Genomic DNA, 21,125 nt, shown 5'->3' on the forward strand with positions numbered 1-21,125 from the left:
CATTCACGATATATAAGGTGTGTGTGTGTGTGTGTGTATTTCGAATGGATCGAACTTTACTATATTGGTGGCAGGTTGACAGTTTTTTTTTCTTTCCATCTAGTGTGCATTATGCTTGCTTGATTTTTTTTTTTGCAAAGATTTCTATCCATTCATCCATCCATATTCACATTTATTCGATTTAAGATTTGACGACGACGATGATTTTTTTCTTCTTCCATTCAATATTCAACATTCAATCTGAATAAGATTGTGTGAATGGTGTTTCAGCAGCAGCAGCAGCAGCATAAATCCTCATTCGTCCATCCATCCATTGTGTACCTGAATGCCATTATAATCATTTCATTCTTTCGAACATATATTACGACGACGATTGACGGTCCCAAATTTTTTTTTCTCTCGTTTACCTTACCGTCCTACACACACGTACTGTATGAATGAATGAATGAATGTATGAATGGCCAAAGAAAGATTCATTGTTTTGTATTTGATCAAAAAAAAAAAAAAGAAATTTTTTTTTCTTTTTCAATATATATGCATGTTTGTTATTGTTGTAAAAAAACTTTTGAAGAACAATGGGTCACTCTACTATATTAATATCGGGTCGTCATCTTCTTCAATAATCATCATCGTCGTCGTCGTCGTCGAACCGTTATTACTATGCAAATTTTTACTTATGAAAATTATCAATCAACCATCGAAACGAACCAGAATGATTTTGGATATAAGCTATTATTATGGCAACAAAAAGGGCTCTATGCTTAACTGCACAATGGTCCAGTTAAGCCATAAGTGTTTGCCTGCATGGTCTGATATTCATGGAACAGGGGGGCAGAAAAAAAAATCTTTATTGAACCGACGTTTCTGCTTTCTCTCTATCTCTTTGGATTAATCCTTGTTCGTTTTTGTTTGGCAAAAAAAAAATAAAAGTCCAACAAGATGATGGTGATGAAGGTTAGAATAACAAACACGATCGACTTAAGACTTTTTTTTTGTATGACATCAAAAGCAAGTTTTTTTTATGTATATCTGACTGGTATTCCAAGGACAATTTTTTTTCACTTGAACATTTCTCTCTCTCTCTCTCTCTCTCTCTCTGGTCGTCCTTGTGTATGTAAATATATCTTACCTGTAGCAGCAGCAGCAACAGCAGCAGATATACAATTTGATCATCAAAAGAGTTACTCCAATTTATGTGGATATAGCCTGGCTATTTCGGTCCTATATGGTCAACAACAACAACAACAAAATCCTATCAATATCTGGTCGAACAGTTCGAACGAAATGATTATTGTGAAGAAATTTTAAAAAAAGAGAAACAGAATTAGAAGGTAAGAAACCAATTTGTACGTTTCAGATTTCAATGTTTTTGTTTTCTATTCAAAATTTAAAATTGAATTGAATTTTTTTTAGTGGCTACCGGGTTCAACTATTCGAATTAATGTATTGAATGTGAATGAAAACAAATTTGAAACACGAGAACGGAAACCAACCAACCAACCAACCAACAAACAGAGTGGACAACAACAGCAGTGAAAAATTCAACTAATCAAATGGGTTTCGATTTCATTCGATCATCAATTCATTTCAATTCAATTTTGGTGCAGGATTGATTATTACTGAAAATGAAACCATAGAATCGAATGAACAAAAACACAAAGAGGGAGAAGAAAAAGAAAAAGAGTTGACAAAGACAAGTTCACCAACAACAACAACAAAAAGAGTAAGTCTCGCATATAGAACATAAGCTTTGATTTGATTTGAACCAATATTGATGACATTCACACACACACACAATGGTCATTCCCTTCCTATAGGATCTGAAATCCATGATGATGATGGCTATTCGCGTGCTGACCACCAAAAATATCACCACTATTCATTCATTCATTTTGTTTCATTGTATGGAACTGAAGCCAGTCAACAACAACAACAGCAACAATGAACCCGAATGAATGAATGAATGGTACACTATGTTTCAAAGCCGACCAATCAAACAAACAAACAAGCAATGTGAATGAATGATAACGACAACAACAACTTCCATCATCATCATCATAAATGTCGTCTCAAATATAGCCGAATGGTCAACAAAAAAAAAATTTGATTTTGTTTGTTGGATTTGTGTGTGTATGTAAAAACAAATTGGCTTTGAAACGGTTCGTTACCATTCGACATATACAATACACATTTGCATTTTTGTTTTGGAATATTTGGGTCCATTGTTATGATGATGATGGTGATGATGACCAATGGTCAACGACCAACGATAACACTGGCTGCCATTGGTAGATTAAGATTTGAATTCTTTTTTTCTGAATGGTGCAAGAATCTTCAACCAGAATGATGGACCTTGTTGAAATAGTGATACGTTGGATGTTTTTTTTTCTTTGGAAAATCTCAATGACAATTGTCACCATTGGTGACAAAAAAATAAATTGGCGTTGTTCCTGTCATTTGCTGAATTTAGTTATTCACTATATAATATATGATGAAAGTGTTTCCAGGTTTGTCATACACACAATGTTACAGGCCATTTATCACGATTTTTTTTCTCGATGTTTTTTTTGCTGTAAATGAAACTGAAAAGAAAAAAATTCATCAAATACTGTGTTTGTTTCAAACAATAAATTGACGAACATTCATTTGAAATATGAAGGAAATATACAATAATTATAATGACCATTTTTGTTGGTTTGTTGTTGCTGTAATAAATCCATAGAATTCAAAAGGTCCCCTTTTTATTTAATGAAACAAAAAGTGGGCTGTCATTAATATTTATTAACACACACACACACACAAACAGGGAAACAAAGAATTTGGGCAATTTACAAGAAAAAAAAATTTTTTTTGGCCATTAAATAAATTAGCTTACGGACTATGGAAATGACACATTTGGATTTCCGATTTTTTTTTTGTTTTGGGGAAAAATATTTCGAATTCAACCAGTATAGTCTAAATCCACCCACCCAATCCACTATTTTACATCAAATGGCTATAATTTGTTCATTTCATTCAAATTTTCCTGTGTGTGTGTGTGTGTGTGTCTTATGTAAACAAAACCAATGACGGCGGTCATCTTTGACTTTTGCTTGCATATGTGTGTGTGTGGCCCAAATTGATCCAGAAAAAAAGGATGATGTATTTATTTATCTTACCAAGTTTTCAATTCATTCGATATGTCAACAACAACAACAACAACAACGATTTTTCGTTTTTTTTTGCGGTCAAGTTGATCAAATAAAACATCATTCTACATATAGTAGAGTGGTGTAGAAACAGAAAAGACCGAGAACGAGAAACAAATTGAAACATAATCGAACGACAAAAAAGAAAAAAAAACTTTCAAAGACCACACATTGTTGTGTAATGTAAATATAAATGAGAATAATATTAGCCTCAACAAAATGGAAAAAAAACCTTATCAGAACACAGGTCATTGGTGTGTGTGTGTATGTGTGTACCAAAGTCCATAATCATCATCATCATCATTTTTTTTTGTTCCATCATATATTGATTTATTATTACTTTATACAAAATTGCAACAAAAACAAAGAAAAAACAAAAAAAGAATAGCAATCATCATCAAGAATATTTTAAGTTGTGTGCGCGATTATATTTTCAGTATACTGTGGTATGGTACACAATTCATTCATTCATTCATTTACAATATTATGACAAATTAGAGGAGTGGCAGGTAAAATGTTCCATGTATTTATATATAGATTATCATTAGATTTCGGATTTTTTTGTTTGTTTGTTTGTTTGTTCGAAGGAAATTATGAAATGGGTTTTTTTGGACAATTTGACTTGATTTTCAATGAATGAATGAATGATCAGAATGTATACAAATTATCATTAAGGTCGATAAAAAAAAACGGAAAAACATGTTTTGTTTTATCCATAACCAACAATGGTTGGCAACTATAGTCCACAATTGTACGAATAATCGGCTTTATTGTGCATGATGAGACGATTGTCGACAAAATAGAAACTATCGGATTTTGTTTCATATGGATTGTTGATCATTTCTTGGCCTTGAAAAAAAAATTCGATCATTATTCTGTTTTCGGATCAATTATATTAAATGACACTTACATAGCTCGGACGTAATCGATGGAAATTCATAAATATGTTCACATGTATTGATACTGTTCGGTATACAAAAACCGAAATCAAAATCAAATGTTTTGAGCAATGTATCCTGGAAAAAATGACGTTCAATCATTCGAAAATTTTGAATCGGTTTTGGTCCAACTTTGAATTCGATACTAATGAAATAAACAAAAATAGAATGGAACAAGATTACACAGTTTATCTCATAATTTAATTTCAATAATAATAATTCGTACCTGGCTCCAACGGTTTTTAATTCAAGGAAATTTGGTGTAAAATTATAACGTACAAAACGGCCAATATTGGTCATTTTTGGATCTGAATAATCTTGTCGTCCATTTTGATTGGTGGATTGTTGTTGTTTAGCTGATTTGACAATTTCAAACAAAACGACACCGGTTTCCATATCACGAATTTTAAATCGTGTAAATTCAATATCATAAATATTGGCTGCTGAACTACAAAGATATTGTTTCGTTATCGATGGTAAGCTACACACATCGTCAGGTGATATGAATTCTTTGACCAATAAATCATCTTCATTGATCAATTTGGATGAACCATCTTTGCCTGAACGACGGCCTATTTTATTGGTTTTTTTCGATGTTGATGTCGATGATGATGAAGATTGAAGTTGATTAGTACCACCACCACCACCACCACTACCGGTGGTAACTTTTACGGATGATGAGCTCATTTTTTGTTTGGTTAGAAAAAAAACAAAAAACTTTTGGACACAAAAAAACCGATAGAAAAGTCGCAATAGATCAATAGTGCGAAATGAATTGGCAAAAATTCTGAATCGAATGCATGAACAACAACAACAAAAAAAAAAACAAAAATCTCTGCGACAGTTTTCAATTTTCTTGTTCACCTGGGTGTTTACCAGGACGACGACAAAATTCGTTATTTTTTTTCGTCATATAATGAAACAAACACACATATATGCACACGAACGAAAAAAAAATACACAACAGCAAATAGAAATTAATGATTCTATAGAATTCTGGTTTTTTTTTCTTTGGTTACAAACACACAAACATAATAATCACAGATGGTTCAGAACAAAAGTTCAATACATTGACGCCGTTGAGTTTATTTATTATTATTGAGAATTAAAAAAAAAAGACGTCTGATTATTTTGTTTGTTGTCATAGAGAGAGAATCACAAGAATGATATCATTCATATAGAACGTAATCAAGAATTTGAATATCAAAAAAATATTAGATTTTGTTCAACTATATAATATAAATATTAAAAAAAAAATACAAAACATACAAAAAATATAATTATAGAGAAAGAGAGTGATAAAGCATAAAAAAATTAATTAATAATTAATTAGAATAATAAAGCAAATTATTATTATTATTATTATATTATAAAAAAAAATATTCACTAAAAATGTCGATCACACAAACACGATAACACACAACACAACGTTGTCCGAAATGCATTTATAGAGATAGCCAATGATGACGATAATGATGGTTTCATGTTTTGTTTTGATTAATTTAACTCCAAACATCGGCCGAATATCGTTTTTGTGATTCCATTCGTTTAAGAAAATCTTCGGCTTCTTTTTGTGTTTTGTTACCATATGTTTGGATTGTTTCCAAAATGATTTCCTTCACTTCACGAGCCATTGTACGAGCATCACTTAATGAAAAGAAAAAAAAACAATTGTCATCCATTCGGTTATATATTAATTATATAAATGAATGTAAAGCGATACAACACTTACCCACAAATATAAATGTGACCATTTTGTTCGCCAATTACTTGCCATGTTTCTTGCATATTTTGTTTCAATAAATGTGTCACGTACACTTTTTTATCTTGATCACGTGAAAAGGCTAGATAAAGTTTAGTTATCACTTTCTTTTCCAAATAATCATTCAGTTCTTCTTCGTATAGGAAATCCTGCGAACGTTTTCGACAGCCAAAATAAAGGATTGTATCACCTAATGGTTTGTTCTGTTGTTCAAGCATATGATGACGTTCTTGGAGAAAACCACGGAATGGAGCCAAACCAGTTCCAGGACCAATCATAATGACAGGTGTTTGTGGTTTGCTAGGCAAACGGAATTGTGATTTTCGAATAAAGATTGGCACAATTGGTGCCGGTTGATCAGGCAAGACTTGTTTATTTTCTTGCATCCAACAAGTGGCAACGCCTTTATTAATACGAGATGTTTTCGTCTCGTATTTGACGACAACGGCCGTTATATGAATCGAATCGAGATAATGTTTCGGCGACGAAGAAATCGAATAGTATCGTGGTTGTAGTTTTTGAAGAAATTCAATCAGATGATCGATTGGCGGTTTACATGATGGCATATCTTCAAGTACATGTACAATGCTACGACAATTATTGATGATCCATTCTGAATATAAAGCTTTTCCTTGTTCCGTAGGCATGGTCATTGTTTTGAGCAACTCTTTCTCTTTTTCATCACTACAATATTCAGCAATTTCTTTTAATACATGTGTTCGTGGCGTCGATGTTATATCCAGATAATAGGTAAGAGCTGTACGATAAGTGGTAGGGCATGGAAACGGATGTTTCTTTGAACTATCTTCATCAAGGTTTTTCAATGTAAAAACAGTGTTCAAATCAGCATTCAAAAGTTGGCCAATTCGTTCAACTAATTTGGTATCATTTTGCGGATAAATGGCAACATGATCTCCAGCTTCATAACGAAGTTTTGAATTACGGATATCGATCTCAATATGCATACATGATCTTGGTCCTTTATATAATTCACGATTAACGGTGATTGGAGCCAAAAATGGATTCTTCTGATCAAATGGCCTAAGTTGAATAGTTGTATAATTGGATGATATAATATAATCAGATAATAAAATTGACAACATTATTCACATGACTTACGGTTTTTGATTTCGATAGGATCCCAGACGAACCACTTCACCAGTGAAAACTTTTTCAGGTGGCAAATCTTCATGCAAGATAAGATCATATTGCCTAGTGTTGAAATCTTCACCAGATCTTTCAACACCGAATTTTTCACAGATACACATCCAGAATTTTTCTTTCCATGTGATGAAATCTTCTTCGATGCTTTAAAAAATAAACAAAAATATAAATCAAGATGAAAACATGGACACAACAAGACAACTTACTTTCCATCATCATCACCTAGGCCTAATTGAAATACACGTTCAGCACCAAGATTGTCAAGTTTTGAATCCAAATCGATACCAACTTTATTATAATGTTCATAGGTTTTATTACCCAAACCGAATACAGCATAACGAAGCCCGTTTAATTCGGCACCACCACCATTGAGCCATTCAAAAAATTCTTGTGCATTATCTGTAGGATCACCTTCACCATAAGTGGCCACACAAAAAACGGCCAATGAATTTTCAATCTCTTGTAATTTAGCCAGATCTTCCATTTCACATTCTTCAGGATCGGCAACCATTGCTTTCATACCATAACGTGTAGCTTCTTTCGCTAAACGTGCAGCAAATTCTTCAGCTGTTCCAGTTTGAGAACCATAGAATACAATCATATTTCGTCCCTTTATGTAAAACAAACATCATTAAAGAATTCAAATCATCATTTGTTACACTTACACCTGATTTCATTTTGGCAATAAATCCCGATTCACTTTGTGATCTTTGAAGTGATGGTCTAGTATGGAACAAAAAAAACGAAAAAAAAAGATTAATCATACAATACATATACAAATGAAAACAACAATAAAAAAAACATACTCCAAAGCAAATGTTTTGATTGAACTGGCATCAAAATCATTTTGTGTTTTCTTTTTCGACAATAGCCAATATGTCGTTATGCCAATTAAACTGACAACTATGGCATAATCAAGTACACTAAATTGAGCGATGAGACTGGCTTGTGTTTGTACATTAGCTGCTTGTTCCATTTTTGATTTTGTTTTCTTTTTGATATTCGTTCCAGAATCGATTATCGAGCAGAGTATTTTTCAATTTTCCACCACCAAAAAAAAAAAAAAATGATATGTTCATAAAAAGCAAAACAAATGTTGAGTAAATGTGGAATTCAAATTGTTGACGACAATCACAAATAGTCTATGATAAATGAGTGGGGAAAAAAAGAGGTAAAAATTGAGGTAAACCAAATAAATTATTATGACTGTTATTTGATATTTAATGTTGTAAAAATGAAATCAACAACTCTCTCTCTCTCTCTCTCTCACTCTCAAACAAAGAAAATGAACGCTTGGTTTGCTGTTTTTCATTTGAGCCGAAAAAAAAGCAAATTCAACAACAAAAACGGAAATGGCCAATCAGGCCGCAATTTCAAGAAAAAAAAACAGCAACAAAAAAAATGTACGGTTGGTTTGCTGGATTGTTGTCACACGCATATATACAAATTATATATATCAACAGATTGAATGAAAAAAAAAGACAAGGTCGAATATTGATGTACGTTTAGGATTGACACTCGATTTCAAATGAACCAAAAAAAAAGAGAAAAAGAATCTTTGAGAGGGAAAGATTACAAATTCAATCAACGATATGATTTTTGATTGTCCCTATGGTTGCACTGAAAAAAAAGAGTGAAAAATATCATTAAGGATCAAATGATGATTAAATTATTATTACCATCATCAACATGCAAACCTAATCAGAAAAATTATTAGTTTGCTAGTGCAAATATAAATGTTGGGCCAAAAAAAAAAAAAAAAAAAATTTTTTTTTTCCTAATCAACAACAAATGCTGATGATCATTTGATGATTAGATGACATTGAATGGAAAATGATAACATTTGTAGAAAAATTTGAATTCAGACTTAAGATCATCGGATTCATCCAACTGTCATACCCGATTGTGGTTGTGGTTGTTGTTGTTGCTGTTGCTGTTGTTGATGATGATGATGATAATGATCAAAACGAAATTTTTCAAATGCAACATTTATGTTTTCTACATGTAATCACATTAAATAAAACTGGGTACTCGATAATTTTCATCATCATTTTTTTTTTCGATTGATTAGGTACCTTTTTTTTCGATTGGTCTTGAATCAGATTGATGTGTATGGATGGGATAATCACATACAAAATGATCGCATGTCATTTATGGATGGGGGTGTTTTTGTTGGTACTATATATGGGGGGTAGTTCATGAAAAAAAAACATTCGAAAATCACAAGATTTTTTTTAATTCAAAAAAAAAAACAGAAAAAAAATTAACCAAACAACCAACCAACCATTCAAAATCAATCAAACACACAAATACATCACATTGTTTCAATATGTACAATCGTAACCACGATTATCAATAACAACAACAACAACAACGTCATCGTCATCATTATCATCATCATCATCAATGGATGTAACAAATTGAACCGAAAAAGTGCAAAAAAAAGAACAAAACAAAACGAAAAAAATATTATCAAGTTATTCAGGTTAAATAAAATATAATATTCACACCTTTCAAATATATTAGCAAATAAAATTGAAAAAAAAGACAAAACAGGACATACACACACACACAAACAAAGAAAGAGATAATATGTCGACCTACATCATCATCATCATTTTGGACAAAAATTCAGGTAAAATGAAAAAAAAACTTGTATATGAATAAACAATGAAATGATGATGTTTATAACATAGTTCGAGTTTGAGTTTGAGCTAGAGAAAAAATGATGCACCATATGGATTTGTTTGAATGAATAAATAAATGAACAAGAACCTTGAGAATGTGTCATTGTTTGGCCATGTCTCCATCTCTCTCTCTCTCTCTCTATCGTTTATTTTCAAAACGAGAAAATACGTCATCAACAAAACAAGATGATCGATGCAAAATAATGATGACGATGATGATGGTCAACAATGATGATCAATAATGTTGGCCTAGCATTCAACAAGCTTACCTTATTTTTTATTTTTTTCACTATCAAAGTTGATGTTGTGTATTATGGTGAGAATATATTATATTTATATAACAACAACAACAACAAAAAAAATGCGTTCGATTACATGTTGATCATTTGAAATTCATTTTTCAATGGCTAAATAACAACAACAACAACAAAAAGGCGATGCACAAACACAATTAAATGAGAACATCAAACATTATTAAATAGAGAAAAAAAAATCAAACCAGGAAAAAAAATGACAAACAAAACAAAACAAAAACAAAAACATGAAAGATCGAATGATGATGAAAACGATGAAATTTTTTTTTCTCGCTAATCAACAAAAGTTATTGGTTAATTAACCAAAAAAAAAAATGTATCCGTTCGATTTTTTTTACAGATGGTTCCTACACTATTTTGTCGTCGTCGTTGTTGTTGTTGTTTTGAATCTCAAATTTCTTCAAACAAATGGCGGTGTTTTCCATCCATCCATTGTTTTTTATTTATTTTCTATGATGATGATGATGATGATGTGGTTACAAAATGTAAACGCGCAGTATTTTGATACACACAGCGGGCAAGTAGGTGGGGAAAAAAAATTTACAGATGATTGATTGATTGATATGTTTTTGTGGTAAATTAACACACGTGTTTTTTTGTTCCAATTTTTTTTTTGTTTTTTGAGGCTAAGAATACAATGACTTTTTGTTTTTTTTTGTCGATGTTGTTGTTGTTGCTTGGTTGGTTGGTTGGTTTTGATGATTTAGTTCCAAATGATTGATAGTCGTAGCAGTTCCTGTTTTTTTTTGTTTGTATTAATTTGTTGATTTTGTAAATTCATGAAAAATTCAGGTACATGAAATGTTTTTGTGTGTGCCATGATGATGATGATGATGATGATTAATCGATAGTATCGCGATTATAGCATGTGTTTTTGTGTTTGCTGCCAACTCTCTCCAGATGGTTTGAATTTGAATTTTTTTTTAAATTCTGAAAATGGATAATAAGAATGGTGGTGGCCACCATGAACAACAAGAGCCAATAATTCGATTTAGTGAATTACGTGATGCACTGATTGGCCCGTATAGACGTCGTGAAAATATGGTGGTTCCAAATGGTTATCTGGGTGCCGAACCATTAAAACCGGACAATCAACGAATGGTAGAAAGATTTTTTGAAAGTTGTGCTTTCAAAACAACGCTCAGCTGTGTTGCTGGTTTTGGCCTAGGTGCAGCAATCGGTCTTTTCACGGCCAGTGTTGGTCCTGAATTGGCACCAGTGAATGAACGTACACAAACTGTACGTGAAGTATTGCGTGAAATGAAATCCAAATCATTGTCATATGCAAAGAATTTTGCCATGTTGGGCGCAATGTTTTCCGCTACCGAATGTGCTATCGAATCGGTAAGTTTAATTTTATTTTTTTTTTCATCATTAATCAATATTCTGATTAACATTGTCATTGATTCATTGAAGTATCGAGCAAAAAAAGATTGGAAAAATGGTACAATGGCTGGTGGAGTTGTTGGTGGTATGATCGGATTACGAGCCGGTATCAAAGGTGGTATATTTGGTGCTGCTGGTTTTGCTGCATTTTCCACTCTTATCGAATATTATCTAGATTAACGTTTTATGTTTTATCAATCAATCAATTGTTGTAAATAAAATTTATTTTCATTCAATTTTTGTAGTAATTTTATCTGATTAATAAAAACTTTTTGTTAATATGTGTTGTACATATCAATCAATAAAATAAAAATTTAAGATACATGCAAATTCAAGAAGCTCTTTGAATATATATAGAAAAAAATTGATGATGAATAAAATAACGACATTGTTGGACTAGCATGATAATAATAATAATAATAACGATAAGACATAGCCATTTAGTTCAAACCGATAAAGATGTTGCAATCTAATTATGTGTGATTGAAAAAAAATGATCCATTTATAAATTTGATAAATATTCATAATGCTTACCACTTGTAATTGACCATCTTTTCGTTTCATAATTTCATAACGATGACCATCGACAAATTGTATTTGACCTTTTTTACCATTTGACATTTGATGTTCAATCATATGACCATCATCGATGGACAATTTATCCTGACCAGCGAATGCGGAAAATTTGGTCAATAATTCAATCAGTCTAGGATGACATTCCAAAATGAGATCGCCCTATGCAGAAAGAAAAATGTAAAAATTTTCAACTATACATAGAGCTAGGGCAACAAACCTTTTCCTTTTTCATTATGGGTATCCGTACGATGAATAATCCATCGCTATGGCTACTGGTGACCATTTTGATCATACTAAGTGATAACGATTCTTTCATTGTTAGGGTGGTTTTTTTCACCTCTAGCAAATAGAACCGTTTATTGGTTATGACCAACATTCGTGGTCGACAATTATAACCACGGCGATCGTATTTATTGACCATCGTACAATACTGAGTTTTTTCATCATCAACTTTAAATTTCATTTCGAAAATATTGCGTCGCATTTCGTCCATTCGACCATCTATTAGTGTAGATAAAAAGATTCGAATCAATTTAGCCATCCAATAAAGAATAGGATACACACTTACCAAGACGATTCGATTCGAATGGTTCGGGAATGCTTACCACATAAGATTGTTTTTTATTCTTAAACAAACTTTCAGCCAATACTTTTTCCTGTAACACTTCTTTACGTTTGGGCGTAATAGCCAGACAATAACGACGAGCCAACCATTGTTTATGCATATTACATAACAATCGTGATGTTTCCCGGCAACAAATCGGTGCCATTTGCCATCGGTGTTTTATAATCGAAGATGGCAGTGATTCACTAAGTGTTGTGAGCCAATGAATTTTCACTTGCCGTACAAACTATTCAAAACATAAAAGTTGTAAATCAAATTCATACAACAACAAAAAATGATTTGTAATATAAACCTTTTGATTGAATTGATTCGGTGGTCCGTTTCGGGTGATAAAACCTTTAATGAATGCTCGAATCTGATGTGCTGCATGACGTCTTCGATGATAATTTTGTATAGCGAGATAACGACGAATATTTGTCTGCAATGCAATAACCGATTTTCGAATTTTTTTGTATTGTTCCTTTGTATGCCATCCACGATATAAGGGCTTGAATTCGTGTAGCAAGAACATGTTTGTGCTGTTGAAATGCATCTTCGATTCGAAACAAACTTTGAGGAGATCGAATGAAAATTTTAGTCAAACCCATTCGGTATTCATCTGCTTTGAATCCAAAATGATCGACTAGCTCTTGGACACCATCTCGAAATGATCCTCGATAATAAGGCCAAGTCTTCGGACAAAGACATTTATAACGTTCAAGGAAATCATTAAAATTACGACGATAAGCAAACCCTGCCCGTCTAACACGAAGATTTTCCATAAGGCCTAAATATTGAATTTGATGACGGACGATTTGATCGTCGAAAAATTTGCTTCGTTGAAAATTATTTGGCTTTATACAACGAATATACCATGGTTGTTTAGAGGATAGTAATGACATTAAATCGGATAGACTTTGTCGAAATTGTGTGGCTGTAGTAGTTGGCCGCCGATGAATTGATAATTCATCATGACCAAACAATTGTTTGATAATGGGATGATTGGATGAACACATGGTCTTTTTCAGATCACGATACAGTAGATCATTATTTTTATCTATGAATCCATCAATCTCATAATCAACATTGCCGGCATAATGAGTAATTCGAAATTGATTCATCTCATGACCAATCATTCCATTTTGACGATTGTTTTTCGAATGATATTGTCGCACTGTACAATAATGTGGATGACCGGAAATATTTTCATCCAATTTCGCCAAAAAAGTCAAATCAGTAGGATCACCTGGACGTAAACATTCTTCATCCAAAAAGGCAATGATTCCACGATGTTTTTCTTCAATTAGATCACAAATGATTTGATTATTGAAATATTCGACCGGTTCCCACTAAATATTTGAAAAAATGAATAACTCAATGATAAATGATCGGCAAAACACTTACCTCAATCTGTTCTCGTCGATATTCTTCCTGTTCTTGTTTGAGCGTCAATTCAATAAACAATTGTTGAAGTTTTTCATTACAATAATTGATGCAAAATTGTTCGAAATTATTTCTTTCAAATATTTCAAATCCATAAATGTCAAGTAATCCCATTACTGTTTTACGTTTATCTTGTCGTCGTTTCGAATGCAAAGAATTGTTGAGTCTTGATACAAGCCATACGAATAGCCGTTGATAAATGGCTTTAGCCAATGCATCTCGAGCATAGATAGCCTGATCACGTGTCAATCCGGTCATCATCATTTCATCTCTGGCTTCGATCGTACGATTAACCAATGCTTGTTTGAGCAATTCAACATCACATTGTAATAATTTACTTATTGTCATCACTGGTTTCATATTCGATATGATAGTTTTGCCATCATCTTCATCGAAAAATCCAACATTACCTAGATGTAGAATAGCAGCAATGATGGCAAACATTCCCTGTTCATCTTCGTCGCTAAAATCAAACATTTTCAAAGCATTTCGAATTATATCGAATTTATCACAATCCACTTGGTAATCGTCATCAGCATTTTGATTCAAATAAAAATAATTTTGTGGATCACGACGAAGACTGAATTCTGTTAGCATTTGATCGGACGATCCTCGAAGTAACAGGTAGAAAATATGAAAATTCTGTTCATTCTTACTCTGATATACGACACGAGATTTTTCCAACAAATAAATGTTTATATGACCAGCTAATGGATGTCCGAGATAATCGAATTCAACATCCATGTATTTACCGAATCGGCTTGAATTATTATTGTGACTAGTTTTAGCATTACCAAATGCTTCAAGTACTGGATTTGAAAACAATAATTTATTATTGATCTCTTTGATATTATGTTCCGATCGGCTAGTCACACTAGACAAATATTCGAGAATCTTTTTCGATGCTTCGGTTTTACCAGCACCACTTTCACCTGAAATCAATATACATTGATCACGAGCTTCATCTACCATTACACGAAATGAGGCATCAGCAATGGCAAATCTATAGAGAAGGATAATGATGACATATCGTTACTTTGAAATAAAAATAGACTTACATGTGCGGTGAAAGTTGATAAAAATTGAAATTGGCATAACTTTGTTTGTAACTATCATTATAGATTGGTAATTCTCTATATGGATTGATTGAAATAAGAACCTGGCCAATGCATGTCTGTGTGAACAAAAAAAAATACGAACGATTAGATCAATTTATAATTACATTTTGGCCAAAAAAAACTTACATAGATAATATCTTCATTAAATCGTTTTCGTAGATTATTTAAAAACAATTCACAATCACGATAATCATCAAGTAAAACACAATCATCAACACCGACACGATCACGTTGATGAAGATTTTCCATGGTTTTTTTTCCAAAAAAAAAAAATTCGAATTCAAAAACAAACGTCGTCTATGAATGAGATCAAATTCCAGAATTCCGTTCCAAAATCTTTATATTTGTTTGTTTTTCGTGGCCAAAATAAACGAAAAATATTTATTTGTTTTTTTTATAATAATCAAAAATGTTATAAATAAAAACCAACACCCACACCTTAAAAAAATTGGCAAAATAAAAATCCGTTTAGACAACTACAATCATGACAATCACCATCATCACTGCGAAATGTTGTCTCAAGTTTAAACAGAAAAAAAATCATCAATCTAACCTTGTAAGACCAAAAAAAAAGTTGTGACAATAAAACAACGGGTTATTAGATATTTGTCGCCAATAGACAAAAAAAATAGACATGCAAAAATAGAGAGAGAGAGAAATAGGAGCAAAAATTATCTGAAAATTGTTGTCATATCCTGTATTCATAAGCTAATTGCGTTTGTGTGTGCATGTGTGGATGGCGCATTCTTCTAACACTCAAAATTACCATTATCATCCATTCATTTTATACTGGTAAAAAAAAGTAATCATTATGTACAATAACAACAGCAACAACAAGTGGTAATTAGGTGAGATATACAATGATGATGATGACGATGATGAGTTGTAATAATTTTTCTATTAATCATCATCATCATTATTGATGATAGAAAGCTTATTTGTTGTTGTTGTTGCTGCTGCTGCTGCATAGCAACATTCTGATTAGAAAACAATTCATTCCATTCAATATAGAATAAATATAAATGGAAAGAAGAGCTATATACTCATATAATATTAATTTAAATACAATCATCATTATCATTATTTAGGCAGGATATGAAAACAAGTTTGTTATTGATAATAAAAAAAATTAAATTGGTCATGATTTTTATTAAGATCATATCATATATACTTACATTATTACATTAGTTGTCGACCAAATGAATGATGATAATTTTCAATTAATAAAACAAATATATTCAAATATAGAATCATTATTATTGCACTTGTGTAGCGAAACATTCGAATCGAATGTTTGAATCGAATCATTGATTGTAATGATGACCATTACATTCAAAATGGCATACACAAATACATAATTGGCGACCAAAGTTTTTGTTCCCAACAAAAAAAAAAAAAAATAGAGACTGACCTATGATGGTTTGTTTGTTATTGATGTTGATTTATTACTGGACAACAATAATGAATCATATAAATTCTTAGAAGAAACGGCGGGGTAACTATGGACAACAACACAAACAAACAAACAAACAAAAAACACAAAGAAACACACACACAGACACACAAAGCAAGTTATTAAATGAATTTCATTTCATTTTTTTTTTCATTTCAATGAATTGGGCGCACATGGAGTTTATTTTTTTTTCATATGAATTTTACTTCGAAAAACCGAAACACACACAAAGCAAACATGCAACATGAGATATATATAGTAAAAAATGCTGTCTGTTGAACTTTTACGTAATCAATCGGATGATGATAATTCTAATTAGTCTGATCACATTATGACCATTACTCTGTTATTATTCTATTTATGGCCATAAAAGTATACTACTATTATTTTTTTAATACAATCATTCATCACTACCGTTAGCATTTAACGTATACAAAAACATTTAACTATTGTGACCATTTTGGAAATTTAAACGTAACATCATCTATCGAATCATTGAATGGTTGGTTGCATTTTGGTTTTTTTTTCTGTTGATGACTTGTAGAATCATCATGAATACAGATGTTTTGATGATGATGATGATGATCGGCTATTTTTGTTCCATCTTATAAGAATTTCTTTCCACTTGTGTGGGTGGGTTCTGAATATTTATCAATGAGTGCCAATTCCGATATTTTATTTGTGAAAGAATTTCATTCATTCATTCATTAAAGTAAAAACTGTGCGATTTAATTAATTTATGTGACATATCGAATGTAAAAGATAAAAAAAATAATGATGATTCGAAAAAATAAATCTAGTCATCATATGATGATGATGATGATGAAAATGAACAACAACAACAGCAAAAATATTCAGTGCATGACAATGATCTATTGTTTATCGATTTACCCATCAATCATTATCAAACATCTGCATCATTTGTTATGATATTGAATCGACAAGCACCGATCAAAACAAAACGATGGTTAATATCATTATTACAAGAAAATCATTTGAATTTATCGATAATCGATCTAGATAATCAACACAGGCAATCATCATCATCATTGCCTGAAGATCTTATATTATTAATTAGTTGTTCGGAAAAACTGTTGGAAGAAAATGCTAATCATGTTTATAAACAATTGAAACGTCAACATTTGAAACAACCGGATGATTTGAATAAATTGAATACGGCGGAAAAACAACGTATTTTATATGATTGGATCCGACGAATTTGTTCGACCAATCGAACGTCGATTGTTGGCTTGCCCGATGTTACACTTTATCCTGGACAATCAATAATTGAAATTTGTTGCTACCAAAAAGTGATTACACATTATTTTCCTTTACATGATTATGAACATTTGGAAAATTTACGATCCAATTATTGTGTCAGCTTTAGCCACAATATAGGTAATTTTTAAAATGATCATAAATCAGATGTTCACATATATAATTCTGCTTTTATTCTCATATTCAGATTATGTTCGTAATTATTTTGGTGAAATGATTGGATTCTATTTTGCTTTTCTCAACTATTATCGTGATATGTTTTGTTTGGCCACTATTGTCTATCTAATCAGCTGTCTATTACATATTCCAAATGAATTATACACGATAATCATATGTTTTGGTTCATTTGTATTCATAAAAATGTGGAAACGTTTTGCTAAACGTTTAGCATTTGATTGGGGTACAATCGATTTGATTGAATTGGAAAAAGCAAGGCCAGCTTTTCGTAGTAAAGGAATGCGTATGGATCCAACCACCGAAGAAATGGTTCCATATTATCCAATAACAAAAACCTGGTGTAAAGAATATTTCATTTCCGTACCATTCGTTATTGTATGTCTATATCTTTCATTTGAATTAATGTGTATTTATTTCGATTGTGAAGATTGGATGGCTAGCCATTATAATGAAGATCCATCCATATTGAATTTTATATTTTGTTTCGTACCAAGTATTGTTTATGCAGTGATTGTTATGTTTATGAATCATTTGTATATTGTAGCTGCAACCAGATTGAATAATTATGGTAAGTAATCGTGAATAAACAGTAAAAAAAAGTTTTCATTGTCAAATGATCAAATCAAATAGAAAATCATAAAACACAAGAATCACATGAAAATCATTTAATCGTCAAATTGGTTCTGGTAAGTTGTACAAATCAAACAACAATTTGATATATTTAATTTAACATTCTTTTTTTTCGTTGATTAGTTTGAATTTTTCAACAATTTCATCTGTCTTTTCTATATTGCTTTCTATATGAAAGATATGGACATGTTGAGATATGTAAGTTTTCTTTTTTGTTTTGTTTCCAGAAATTCATTTTTTTTCTCATCCATTGATCATGTATTAGACACTGATAACAATGTTGACTGTGAATAAAACGGTGGAAAATTTTCTCGAAGTATTCATACCAATGTTTTTGATTTATCGAAATGATCCGAAAAAATTATTTGGTCAATCTTCAAACAAATCACAGTGGCAGCAACAGATTTATGATGAAAAAAATCTTTATATCTATGAGGTAATATTTGAAATTTAGCCTGCTAAAATTATCTCTGATTACCTCTTTTCATAATCATTTAGCATACGTATTATGATTGTCTTGAATTATTCATCCAATATGGTTATGCTTTTCTATTCATATCGATTTGGCCATGGGCACCACTTGTTGCCGCAATCAACAGTGTTATGGAAGTTCGTATGGATGCTGCTAAATTGGTGTATTGTAAACGGCGTCCATTTCAGAAATCAATGAAATCGATAAATAATGCATGGATTGTAAATTTTTTTTTAAATGTAGATTATTTATTCCAGAATAATGTTTTTTTTTGTAATATTTACAGAAATCATTCGAAGTTCTTTCCATCATTATTGTGATTTCAAATTTTCTAACATTGGAATTAGTATCCGATCAGGTTCAATTGTTGGGTTTTTATTTCAATCTTTCAACTTTTAAACTTGTCGTCTATGCTGAAGTAAGAGAATTTGATTGATTGTTGTACGAATTGACATTTGATGATGAAAATGATTTTTTTTTTGTTTTCGTAGCACATTTTTCTTACAATAGTATTGATTTTCTGGTACGTAGTACCAGATATTCCACGTGATGTTCATCATCGATTAAATCGGCGAAAATATTTACAATTGACTACCGCCAGCACCACCACCACCATTGCCAGTCAAGACAAAAAGCTCGATTAATCTCAGATGTTTAAGCTAATCTAGTTATGGTCATATCATCAGTTTGTTGTTGCTGCTGTTTTTGTTGTTGGTGTTGACGAAATCCTTTTGCAAATGGATTACTAGCTATTTTTAATTGTGTTATCTATGTGAAAATTGAAAGAAAAATTTATAATTTGTTTTTATAAACTTGAGATGTTTTTTTTTATATACCCTATGATTTTGATATGCAGTTACAGCAATAAATTGAGTTTCATTGAAAATAAATGTTCGAAAATTTCTTTTATGATGATGATGATGATGATGATATTTTGATGTTTGTTGATCATTTGTTGTTGTTGTTGTTGTTGGCTGCTCACAACCAATTACATGAAATCGTGGTTGATATCGATGCATTGAATTGAGAATTATCTGTATGACAAAATTTAATTAAATTCGAATTAATTAATTGACATAACTTACATGACCATTATCATCCAAAGGATTATTCGTAAATTTAAGACGATCAAATGCAATTGTCTGTCTCATCCATTGACCGCCTTTGGCTGATGAATCTTGATGAACATGTATTCGTGGTGGTCCACTAGAATCAGCTTGTCCGGCAATTATCCAACTTGAGCTTTTTTTTAAAAAAAACGTGATTTAAAATTTGAAATGTTGTTATGTCGTGAAACTTACTTGTGAAATGCATAACGATAACGTTTATCATCGGCCAAAAGGAAATCCATCATTAAAATGTAATCAGCATCAGGATTCATTCCTTTCAAACGAATCTGAAATGTTGGAAATGGACGACGGCCAGCTTTTGTTACAATCATTTCATTACCAATTTTATTAAATTCATGCCATAAACATCTAGATTCTAATGACATTTTTATTGATGAAAATTTCCAATAATCATCATAATGGTCATAATGGTCATCATTCATATTCATCATATTCATCCATGTATCAAAATGATGAACATTCGAATTTTGTTCCATACGTAAAGTATGTATGAAAAAAAAATGGATTTGTGTGATATATTTTCTTAGACAACCAAAACAGAATGCAGAATACGGAATTTCGAAATGAATCGTCGTCGTTTTTCTTATTATTCATTGTGAATAAAATAACAAATAGCGATCAATACGAAAAATAATAACAACAACAACAACAACAACAACAATTTTAATGTAAATCTAAATCAAAAAGAAAAAATTCGTTGTATCAAATGGATAGATGGATGGATGGATGGATCGATTTGCAGTAAACGTCAATCACTTTTATAAACAAAACAAAACAAAAAAAAACAGTTTAATCCGAAATGAGA

The 21,125-nt window shown here is 31.4% G+C and overlaps 6 protein-coding genes and 1 long non-coding RNA gene across 14 annotated transcripts; 3 read left to right on the forward strand and 4 right to left on the reverse strand.

Annotated features, from left to right (window-relative positions):
• The first annotated feature begins 42 nt into the window (after positions 1–42).
• On the forward strand, positions 43–2,881 carry LOC142597710 (uncharacterized). Of its 2 annotated transcripts, none has more exons than XR_012832346.1 (4): positions 43–994; positions 1,136–1,331; positions 1,414–1,723; positions 1,818–2,881. It is a non-coding gene; the product is annotated as an uncharacterized LOC142597710 (long non-coding RNA). The 2 variants fall into 2 exon arrangements; XR_012832347.1 differs by having other exon boundaries at positions 554–954.
• A 610-nt stretch (positions 2,882–3,491) lies between these two features.
• Positions 3,492–5,270, reverse strand: unc-119 (unc-119 lipid binding chaperone). 2 transcript variants are annotated; one of them, XM_047059933.2, is made up of 3 exons: positions 4,353–5,270; positions 4,099–4,271; positions 3,492–4,037 (listed from the first exon to the last, which is right to left on the reverse strand). In XM_047059933.2, exons 1-3 carry the CDS (start codon positions 4,811–4,813, stop codon positions 3,925–3,927), a joined length of 747 nt encoding a protein of 248 aa, XP_046915889.1. In that variant the 5' UTR covers positions 4,814–5,270; the 3' UTR covers positions 3,492–3,924. The 2 variants fall into 2 exon arrangements, with proteins under 2 accessions (XP_046915889.1, XP_075588568.1); XM_075732453.1 differs by having other exon boundaries at positions 4,099–5,211.
• Positions 5,271–5,321: 51 nt separating this feature from the next.
• On the reverse strand, positions 5,322–10,881 carry Cpr (Cytochrome P450 reductase). 6 transcript variants are annotated; one of them, XM_075732449.1, is made up of 7 exons: positions 10,598–10,881; positions 7,859–8,194; positions 7,718–7,775; positions 7,259–7,662; positions 7,008–7,196; positions 5,859–6,929; positions 5,322–5,773 (listed from the first exon to the last, which is right to left on the reverse strand). In XM_075732449.1, the coding sequence occupies exons 2-7, from the start codon at positions 8,026–8,028 to the stop codon at positions 5,629–5,631; spliced, it is 2,037 nt and encodes a 678-aa protein (XP_075588564.1). In that variant the 5' UTR covers positions 8,029–8,194; positions 10,598–10,881; the 3' UTR covers positions 5,322–5,628. The 6 variants fall into 6 exon arrangements, with proteins under 6 accessions (XP_075588564.1, XP_046915885.2, XP_075588565.1 ...); XM_047059929.2 differs by having other exon boundaries at positions 10,009–10,874; XM_075732450.1 differs by lacking the exon at positions 10,598–10,881 and adding an exon at positions 9,128–9,267.
• A 6-nt stretch (positions 10,882–10,887) lies between these two features.
• LOC124496418 (mitochondrial import inner membrane translocase subunit Tim22) lies at positions 10,888–11,619 on the forward strand. The gene is made up of 2 exons (XM_047059935.2): positions 10,888–11,397; positions 11,470–11,619. The coding sequence occupies exons 1-2, from the start codon at positions 10,990–10,992 to the stop codon at positions 11,617–11,619; spliced, it is 558 nt and encodes a 185-aa protein (XP_046915891.2). The 5' UTR covers positions 10,888–10,989.
• A 26-nt stretch (positions 11,620–11,645) lies between these two features.
• On the reverse strand, positions 11,646–16,802 carry LOC124496407 (unconventional myosin 61F). Its single transcript, XM_075732447.1, is given in 10 exon segments — positions 11,646–11,908; positions 11,974–12,174; positions 12,233–12,516; positions 12,584–12,866; positions 12,933–13,124; positions 13,126–13,968; positions 14,024–15,065; positions 15,121–15,236; positions 15,307–15,516; positions 16,356–16,802. Coding segments are annotated over 9 exon segments (3,108 nt in total). The 5' UTR covers positions 15,430–15,516; positions 16,356–16,802; the 3' UTR covers positions 11,646–11,884.
• A 307-nt stretch (positions 16,803–17,109) lies between these two features.
• Positions 17,110–20,080, forward strand: LOC124496413 (anoctamin-10). The gene is made up of 8 exons (XM_047059930.2): positions 17,110–18,031; positions 18,099–18,656; positions 18,719–18,774; positions 18,842–18,916; positions 18,984–19,154; positions 19,217–19,411; positions 19,477–19,608; positions 19,682–20,080. Exons 1-8 carry the CDS (start codon positions 17,560–17,562, stop codon positions 19,832–19,834), a joined length of 1,812 nt encoding a protein of 603 aa, XP_046915886.2. The 5' UTR covers positions 17,110–17,559; the 3' UTR covers positions 19,835–20,080.
• LOC124496417 (T-box transcription factor TBX1) lies at positions 19,845–20,931 on the reverse strand. The gene is made up of 4 exons (XM_047059934.2): positions 20,492–20,931; positions 20,276–20,432; positions 20,027–20,224; positions 19,845–19,958 (listed from the first exon to the last, which is right to left on the reverse strand). The coding sequence occupies exons 1-4, from the start codon at positions 20,794–20,796 to the stop codon at positions 19,845–19,847; spliced, it is 774 nt and encodes a 257-aa protein (XP_046915890.2). The 5' UTR covers positions 20,797–20,931.
• Positions 20,932–21,125: the final 194 nt, after the last annotated feature.

This window comes from Dermatophagoides farinae, chromosome 7, assembly GCF_024713945.1.
Source record: "Dermatophagoides farinae isolate YC_2012a chromosome 7, ASM2471394v1, whole genome shotgun sequence".
In the NCBI taxonomy this organism is placed as follows: Eukaryota; Metazoa; Arthropoda; class Arachnida; order Sarcoptiformes; family Pyroglyphidae; genus Dermatophagoides; species Dermatophagoides farinae.

Coding starts and splice junctions, on each gene's coding strand:
- unc-119 (XM_075732453.1), bottom strand. CDS start 4,813: ATGAGCTCATCATCCGTAAAAGTTACCACCGGTAGTGGTGGTGGTGGT. Junction 4,038..4,098: donor ATCGATTACGTCCGAGCTAT/GTAAGTGTCATT, acceptor TTTTTTTTCAAG/GCCAAGAAATGATCAACAAT.
- Cpr (XM_075732449.1), bottom strand. CDS start 8,028: ATGGAACAAGCAGCTAATGTACAAACACAAGCCAGTCTCATCGCTCAA. Junction 7,776..7,858: donor ATCAAAACATTTGCTTTGGA/GTATGTTTTTTT, acceptor GTTCCATACTAG/ACCATCACTTCAAAGATCAC. Junction 7,197..7,258: donor CTAGGTGATGATGATGGAAA/GTAAGTTGTCTT, acceptor TATTTTTTAAAG/CATCGAAGAAGATTTCATCA.
- LOC124496418 (XM_047059935.2), top strand. CDS start 10,990: ATGGATAATAAGAATGGTGGTGGCCACCATGAACAACAAGAGCCAATA. Junction 11,398..11,469: donor CCGAATGTGCTATCGAATCG/GTAAGTTTAATT, acceptor GATTCATTGAAG/TATCGAGCAAAAAAAGATTG.
- LOC124496413 (XM_047059930.2), top strand. CDS start 17,560: ATGATATTGAATCGACAAGCACCGATCAAAACAAAACGATGGTTAATA. Junction 18,657..18,718: donor AACCAGATTGAATAATTATG/GTAAGTAATCGT, acceptor CAAATCAAATAG/AAAATCATAAAACACAAGAA. Junction 19,412..19,476: donor CGATAAATAATGCATGGATT/GTAAATTTTTTT, acceptor TAATATTTACAG/AAATCATTCGAAGTTCTTTC.
- LOC124496417 (XM_047059934.2), bottom strand. CDS start 20,796: ATGGAACAAAATTCGAATGTTCATCATTTTGATACATGGATGAATATG. Junction 20,433..20,491: donor TATCGTTATGCATTTCACAA/GTAAGTTTCACG, acceptor TTTAAAAAAAAG/CTCAAGTTGGATAATTGCCG. Junction 20,225..20,275: donor CTTTGGATGATAATGGTCAT/GTAAGTTATGTC, acceptor TTTGTCATACAG/ATAATTCTCAATTCAATGCA.